We start from the raw sequence: 8,615 nt of genomic DNA, 5'->3' as shown, positions 1-8,615 counted from the left end.
TGTATGTGATGGCTCCGTACTTGGTCTATCATGCAAAGGCCGGAGGATAAGGACCTTTTTATGATGGTGTCTATACGGCTGGAGCGTACGGCCTTCTCCCCATGGATGGTGGTGTGATATTCGGATAGGATCTGCCACATCATAGGCCGGACTGATTTATTATTTTAGCTGTTAAATGTTTTTTATTTTTCGGTCGGTTGGACTTTTTGGCTGTATGTCAAGCTATGCAGAGGCCAGGCATCTTTCAATGCGATTGTATCAACTCGATGTATCAATTCAATGAAATGTCCTTTATTAAAGGAAATTGCTTTAAGATTTGCGCTGGGCCCACTATTCATCATGTCCGCCCCAGGACCCAAGTAACGATCGGATTGCTTAGAGAACTTGGACACCAAGTTGCCGACCACTACAGGAACTCACCGGCACGATGCCGTGTCCGCCAAGGAAGGGAAGCTCCCCGTGTGTATAAATTAGCGACCGGCAGATCTCGCCTCAACGCACAGAACCACGAAGCAAGCCAGGGAGACGAGCAAAGATGCGTCGGGAAGGATGGCAGCGAGGGTGGGTGCGCGTGTACGACCGCGAGCTGGTCGACCCGGAAGGCAAGCGCCACGCCGTGCACGCCGTGGAGGGGCCGGCGGTGGCCAACGGCGGGTTCATCAGGGCGCCGCGGAAGCCGACCAACCAGTCCAAGTCCGGCGGCCTCCGCGCGCTCGGCAGGAGCGGCATCACGCAGGAGGAGGAGGAGGAGCCGCAGACCCTTCCGCCGACGATGGCCGGGCGCTTCGGATACTACTACTCAACAGGATGGCAGTCGCCGTTCAAGTACGAGTCTGCCATGTACAAGGAAGTGGAGATCCGTCCGGCGGCGGCAGCGCGCTTCGGGGGAAGATCGTCGTGCAAGGCGGGGCGCAAGTTCAGGCACGACGTTGTCAAGAAGTACTACCTCGACGCGGCCGACGTCCTCGACGGGCAGCTCAATTATCTTCGTGACTTCGATTCATGAGCACTCAGAACGGAGGTGCATTGTCCCTATGCCAGCAGAACGGAGGTGCTCGATCCAGTGATGTAGTATCTAATTTTTTTTGCTGGATGTGCAGACCGCACAGGTTGGGGTGGATGTGAGTTTTTTTTTCCTTGCGAATGTAATAAAAATGAGGCTTCAGTTCGTCTTAAAATGACACTCCCAAGATACTACCTCCGTACGATGTGTATATATTCTTTCGAAATCCAAACTTTCTATGTTGATCAAATTTATAAAAATACCAACATCTACGTTGCCTATGTATCATTAGATCTAGGGGGTTGCTACAAATCAAGGAAATCATCGACCTAAACAGCCGTCCGGTCTGATGGAAGCCGTCTTTCTATGTTCTTCCGTCCATCACGTGACTACCTCGCAACACCGGAGCATAGACTACCTCGTCTTCCTTCTCAGCTGCGTCGGTTACCTCGCAGCATCGGAGCCAGCACGGCAAAAAGCTTCAGCACAGCAGCTTCCATGGCAGCAGCGCTCGGCGCAAAGCCGTGACGGTGCCCGCGGCGCTCCATTGCAGCCCCAACGGAGATTCAATGACCCGGCGGCGCTGCAGCTCCGACAAAGCTTCAATGACCGCCGCGACGCTCCAGTGCAACCCCGATGGAGATTCAACGACCTTGCGGCGCTTCACTGCAACTCCGGCAATGCTTTCTTGCAGCCCCGACAAAGCATCACTGGCCCGTCGACGAGCGCTGCATTGCAGCACCGGCGGCCGTCGATGAGCGTCCGCCGTGTGGCACATCAATGCCAGCCACTGCAGCGTTGCTGATCTCCGTCGTGTTGCACAACATCGCCGACTAGTGCAGCGTCGATGCCCTTTTCCGCTGAAGTGGTGCTCGACATTGTCTTTTGCAGCGGCGCTCGCTGCCCCCACAACACTGTTGTGCAGCCGTAGTAGTTCGCCGGTGGCCTGAGTATGCAACGTCGGCGCGCGTCTTCAAGAGAGATGCTGAGCGAATCGCCCCCCATGCTGCAACGTTTACTTCGTAGCTCCTCCTACACCTAGTGAATGCATGCAACCTCCACTAGGTGTTTGCATGTAATTTGCTCTTTAGCATAGTGGATGCATGCAACCTCCACCTACACCTATCATAAGGGCAATGAACAGTGAATCTTCGTGGCTCACTCCGATCAACCTCATAGAGAGATTGCAATATGTAGTTAGTGCATTACGACAGTCCACCATCGATTCGAATACGGTTCCTGGAGTAAGCTCGGGATTCTCCCTGTTCCACTCAATTGTGGGCATGTCCTCACCATCATATTCTTGTAAAACTAAGGAGTCGATGTTCTCCTCCCTCTCTTTATCATCAGTGTCATCAAATCTAGCACGGCTGCTAGGCTCCTCTGGATATTCATCTTCCATTGCCTGTTGACTGATTCTATCTACCAATTCAGGGAAAAGAATCTCATCATCATCATCATGTCGAGTCACTTCCTTGTCAGGCTCTGCATCTACTGCTACATCAGGTGTAGAAGGGAGAGCAAAATTGGCAGAATTAGTGGCAGCCGACATATTGTGGCTTTCAGAACCACTAGGTTTACTTGGTTTCGACCTACAAGGAGTGAGAGGACGCTTGCTATTAGCAGAAACAGATGATGTCTGAACACCCTTCCCCTTCGGGATACGTTGTTTGCGTGCTTGAAGCACATCAATATGGATTTTACCGAAACGGCTGTCAGCATTCAAGCTAAATAGCAATTCCGGATGCGCATCACAAGTTAATCGTACAAATCTCTGCTCGGTACTGTCGAAATATCTCAGTTCAACAGCATTGGCAGGACTCCACGGATACTCACAACAGAGTGCCTCGCGGAAATCTGCGAACAAAACGCTGGTTTCTACCACTTTAGGATAGAAAACACAGAAATCAGACACGGTTTAGTTCCATGCAACTCGCTAGTTTCCATTCTAACGCCAGCCGAAAAGCAAGTGTAGGGTCAACCCTATTCGATTGAAATAAGATAAAGGGCGCAGTTAGGTTGATTTTTTTAGATAAATTGCACTGATTCACGCGAATGGTGGTCAAATACAGCCTAATTTACGGATCTCCTAATCAATTTGAGAGGAAAATGATGCTTACCCAGGTGGAATCCATGAATTATCCGCCTCTGATTCGACCCAATCATCTCCAAGTCGATGGGCCGGATGGGATGCTCCCCTGACATCGCTTCCTAATCCTAGATGGGGAGAGAGGGTAGATGCGGCAGAGGCGGCACGACAGGGCGGAGGCGGAGGGGGCGGCGCAGAAGCGACTCGATCTGATTCGGGTTACAGTGAGGGGAACCCTACAGTGAGTGTCAGTTTCACGGCTCCACTGGTTAGCACGTAACGGTCAAAATGTGGACTTGGCCCTACGCGGCCCCACTCGTCAGAGTTAACGGTCAAGCCATTGACCCGATGGCAACATCCGCTGTGACCAGTTCTGAGGGTTTCAGGCAAGGGAGTGGGGAAAAGTGGGCAAGAGATAAGATCGTGGGGATGAATGAGTAGAACTAAGGAACCAGGGGCACAGAAATAAAAATCCCTATTAAATTTCACCTTCGAAACAAGTCTGACAACTTCCTTTGGAGCCTGGTGGCTGTATATGGCGCCGCTCATGAGGAGTTTAAGTCTTCTTTTCTAAAGGAACTTGTTGATACATGTCGAGACAATCCCCATCCCATGTTAATCGGGGAGGATTTCAATATCCTTCGATATCGGCGGGAAAAATAATGATCGGTTTGACACTAGATGGACTTTCCTCTTCAATGCTGTTATTGACAGCCTGGACCTGCGGGAGCTCACTATGTCTGGTCGTCAGTATACCTGGGCCAATAACCGATCAGTTCTGATTTTTGAAAAACTTGACCGGGTGCTAGTTACCGCCGACTGGGAATATAAATATCCCCTAGTCTCGGTACGGGCACTAGAAAGAATTGAGGCCTTATCGGATCATGCTCCATTGCTAACCGATTTTGGACAAACAACTCCAAGTTCTAATCGCCAACAGTTTAAATTCGAACTGGGATGGCTCACTAGGGAGGGATTCCTTGACCTGGTTAAGAAAGTGTGGGCACGTCAACCTCGCGGCAACACGCCCATTCAACGATGGAACAATCAAATTCGCACCTTGCGTCGATTCCTTCGTGGATGGGCTAAGCACACTGCTGGCATTTACAAAAAAAGAAAAGTTGCGTCTATCCACTTTAATCGATACCCTTGATAAAATTGTGGAGGTCAGGCCTCTTTCTGTTGTTGAGATTGAGCAAAAAAGCCATCTAAATGAGCAGATTGCCTGCCTTCTACGCGAGGAAGATATTAAATGGTACCAACGTTGCAAGGCTGACTCCCTCGTTCAAGGTGATGATAATACGAAATACTTTCAAATGCTGGCCAATGGCAGACATAGAAAGAAACTATCTTCACTCTTGACTAGGAGGAAGGCCGTATCGAGGGGGATGCACCACTCAAAGACTTTATTACTAAGTTTTACAAGGAGCTTTTTTGCCCTTCAGATGAAACACTTTTTAGCTGGACGAGTCTATTACTCATGACATCTCTCAAGTTTCGGAAGCAGAAAATGAATTCCTAACCTCTCCGTTCTCCGAGGAGGAAATTCGAACCGCGGTGTTTCAAATGGAACACAACAAGGCTCCGGGACAGGATGGTTTTTCGGCAGAGTTTTATCAATGTTTTTGGGAAGTGATTAAGGCAGACTTGATTCAGTTGTTTAACCAACTGCATACCGAAGACCTGGATATTTCCCGTTTAAACTTCGGGAAAATTATCCTTCTGCCTAAGACTAAGGAGGCCAATCATATTCAACAATATCGATTGATTTTCCTTCTAAATGTAAGCTTTAAAATCTTTACGAAGGTTGTAACTAACCGGTTGAACGGGGTGGCTGACCATGTCGTCAAGCCCACTCAAACAATTATGCAAGGACGCAACATACTAGATGGAGTTGTTGTGCTGCATGGAAATTGTACATGAGCTTCACTATAAAAATTTGAATGGAGTCATCCTGAAAATATATTTCAAAAAATCCTATGATAAAGTTAAATGGCCCTTTCTGTTGAAACCTTACGTATAAAGGGGTTTTCGCCAAAATGGTGTTGATGGGTAGAGAGCTTTATTTCTGGAGGTAGTGTGGCCATCAAAGTGAACGATGATGTTGGCAACTACTTTCAGACAAGGAAGGTGCATCACCAAGGGGACCCCACATCCCCTATTTTGTTTAACACTGTGGCCGACATGTTAGCGACCCTTGTTGAGCGGGCTAAGGTGGCCGGGCAAGTTAGTGGTGTCATTCCTTATTTGGTAGAAGAAGGTCTATCTATCTTACAATACGCGGATGATACTACAATTTTCATGGATCATGATTTAGATAAAGAAAGGAACCTCAAGCTGCTTTTATGTGCATTTGAGGACTTTCTGGTCTCAAGATTAATTTTCATAAAAGCGAACTTTTTTGCTTCGACGATGCTGCAGAATTTGCACCTGAGTATGCTGACATTTTTGGATGCCAGCTCGGGCAGTTCCCAATTTGTTATATGGGTATTCCCATACACTATCGGTGTTTAACTACCGCTGAGTGGAAGCACTTGGAAGAGAGACTTGAGAAATGACTAACCAGTTGGAAGGCTAGACTCTTGTCATGTGGGGGGCGATTGATCTTTGATCAATTCTGTCCACAGCAACATGGTGTTGTATATGTTGTCATTCTTCCAACTCCCGAAAGGGGTTCTTCAGCGTCTCGATTACTTTAGATCCAGTTTTTTTTGGCAGTGTGATAATGAATCCAAGAAATATCGACTGGCTAGGTGGACTGTATTATGTCGACCTAAAAGTCAAGGGGGACTTGGAATTCAAGACCTTGAGATAAAAAAAACATTGCTCTTCTCAGCAAATGGGTTTACAAACTAATCACTGAGAATGGAGTATGGCAAGAAATCATTCGTAACAAGTATGTGGGATCCACAACCATTTCTAAAGTTTATTGGAAACCTGGTGATTCACATTTTTGAAGTGGCGTCATGAAGGCCAAGGATTTATTTTCTTCCAATTTGGAACATTCTCAGTGAGGGACGGCTCCTAGATTCGATTCTGGGAAGACACCTGGCTAGGGACCACCCCACTCATGGTGCAATATCCGAGCTTGTACAGATAAACCTGGGAATAGTTTGGACTCAAATCATAATTTCAAATCGGTTTTTCTATTGGTCTCTTTTGGTTTGGATTAAATGGGCTGAGCTGTTAGTGTAGGCTGGTTTGGTTTAGGCTTTTCCTATTATGGGCTTGGTCTGGTTCGGTCTGGTCACAGACCAAATAGTCACGAACCGTTCCAACCCATGGAATAAGAACTAAATCAAGGACCAGGTTAGGATCCCGATCAAAGCAATCACCTTTTTTTGCCAGGAAAAGCAATCATCCATTGGCAACGTTGTCCTCGTCGTATCCACTGCTGGTGCCGATGATGATGCTCCTGCTCGCTATGGCATGTCAATGCTGACCAGATCGGCGCGTACTGCGGCAAGAATGGTGCGAGTGCGGAGACACAGACCAGCATTGACCAGGTTCTCGCGGCCTCGTCCGCACACCTCCGCCTAGTATGCCACGGTTACCGTAGGCCGCTCCTTCTCGGCGATATGGGACCTTGCGCAGTGCCGCGGCGACGTCCCACGGTAGGACTACGTGTGAAACGTCTCCGTCATAACTATAATTTTTGATAGTTCCATGCCAATATTATACAACTTTTACATACTTTTGGCAACTTTTTATACTATTTTTGTGACTAACATATTGATCCAGTGCCTAGTGCTAGTTCCTATTTGTTGCATGTTTTTTGTTTCGCAGAAAATCCATATCAAACGGAGTCCAAACGGGATAAAAACTGACGGAGAATATTTTTGGAATATTTATGAATTTTGGGAAGTGGAATCAACATGAGACGATGCTCGAGGGGCCCACGAGGCAGGGGGAGCGCCCCCGACCCTTGTGGACACCCCATAAGGCGGTTGGTACCCTTCTTTCTTCGCAAGAAAGCTAATATCCGGATAGAAATCGTGTTAAAATTTCAGCCCAATCGGAGTTACGGATCTTCGAGAATATAAGAAACGGTGAAAGGCCAGAATCTGTAACGCAGAAACAGAGAGAGACAGAGAGATAGATCCAATCTCGGAGGGGCTCTCGCCCCTCCCATGCCATGGAAGCAAGGGACCAGAAGGGAAACCCTTCTCCCATCTAGGGAGAAGGTCAAGGAAGAAGAAGAAGAAGAAGAAGAAGAAGAAGAAGAAGAAGAAGAAGAAGAAAGGGGGCTCTCTCCCTCTCTCCCCTGTGGCTCCGGAACACCGCCGGGGCCATCATCATCACCGCGATCTACACTAACACTTCCGTCATCTTCACCAACATCTCCATCACCTTCCCCCATCTATATTCAGCGGTCCACTCTCCCGCAACCCGATGTACCCTCTACTTGAACATGGTGCTTTATGCTTCATATTATTATCCAATGATGTGTTGCCATCCTATGATGTGTGAGTAGATTTTCGTTGTCATATCGGTAATTGGTGAATTGCTATGACTGGTTTAATTTGCTTGTGGTTATGTCGCTGCCCTTTGGTGCCCATCACATGAGCATGCACGTGGATCACACCATAGGGTTAGTTTTATGTTGATAGGACTATGTATTGGAGGGCAAGAGTGACAGAAGCTTCAACCTAGCATAGAAATTGATGCATACGGGATTGAAGGGGGACCAATATATCTTAATGCTATGGTTGGGTTTTACCTTAATGAAGGTTAGTAGTTGCGGATGCTTGCTAATAGTTCCAATCATAAGTGCATAGAATTCCAAGTCAGGGATGACATGCTAGCAGTGGCCTCTCCCACATAAAACTTGCTATCGGTCTAGTAAAGTAGTCAATTGCTTAGGGACAATTTCGCAACTCCTACCACCACTTTTACACACTCGCTATACTAACTTTATTGCTTCTTTTCTAGAAATCCCCTATTTTATATTTACGTGCTGTTTATATTCTTGCAAACCTATCCAACAACACCTACAAAGTACTTCTAGTTTCGTACTAATTCTAGGTAAAGCGAACATTAAGCGTGTGTAGAGTTGTATCGGTGGTCGATAGAACTTGAGGAAATATTTGTTCTACCTTTAGCTCCTCATTGGGTTCGATGCTCTTACTTATCGAAAGAGGATACAATTGATCCCCTATACTTGGGGGTTATCAAGACCTTTTTCTGGTGCCGTTGCTGTGGAGTTATAGCATGGGGTGAATATTCTTGTGTGTGCTTGTTTACTTTATCACTAAGTAGTTTTTATTTTCTGTTCTAAGTTGTTTTATATCTTTAGTTATGGGTAGGAAACGCAAAATACCAAAAAAATTAGTGGTACCTACTGAACTAATGGTTAAAGAACCACTCAAAATCTATCACACTCCTGAAGCTTTTTACTTGGATAATCTTCGATCCCTATGTGTTCGTGCTGAAACCCCAATTTGCTTAGTTGAGGGCAAATCTAATGAGCATGCTTGTTATATGCAACACTACTTATATCAAAAAGCGAAACTTTTACTGTAT

The 8,615-nt window shown here is 46.8% G+C and overlaps 1 protein-coding gene across 1 annotated transcript; it reads left to right on the top strand.

Moving 5' to 3' along the window:
* The first annotated feature begins 535 nt into the window (after positions 1-535).
* LOC119281507 lies at positions 536-1,195 on the top strand. The gene has a single exon (XM_037562009.1). It carries the CDS (start codon positions 536-538, stop codon positions 1,004-1,006), a length of 471 nt encoding a protein of 156 aa, XP_037417906.1. The 3' UTR covers positions 1,007-1,195.
* The last annotated feature ends 7,420 nt before the right edge of the window (positions 1,196-8,615 follow it).

Source organism: Triticum dicoccoides, chromosome 3B (assembly GCF_002162155.2).
Source record: "Triticum dicoccoides isolate Atlit2015 ecotype Zavitan chromosome 3B, WEW_v2.0, whole genome shotgun sequence".
Lineage (NCBI taxonomy): Eukaryota > Viridiplantae > Streptophyta > Magnoliopsida > Poales > Poaceae > Triticum > Triticum dicoccoides.
Note: the sequence above shows the minus strand (reverse complement) of the source record. Positions and strands in the feature narration are given on the sequence as shown.

What these genes read in the sequence shown, in the direction of transcription:
- LOC119281507 (XM_037562009.1), top strand. Translation starts at nt 536, where the DNA reads ATGCGTCGGGAAGGATGGCAGCGAGGGTGGGTGCGCGTGTACGACCGC.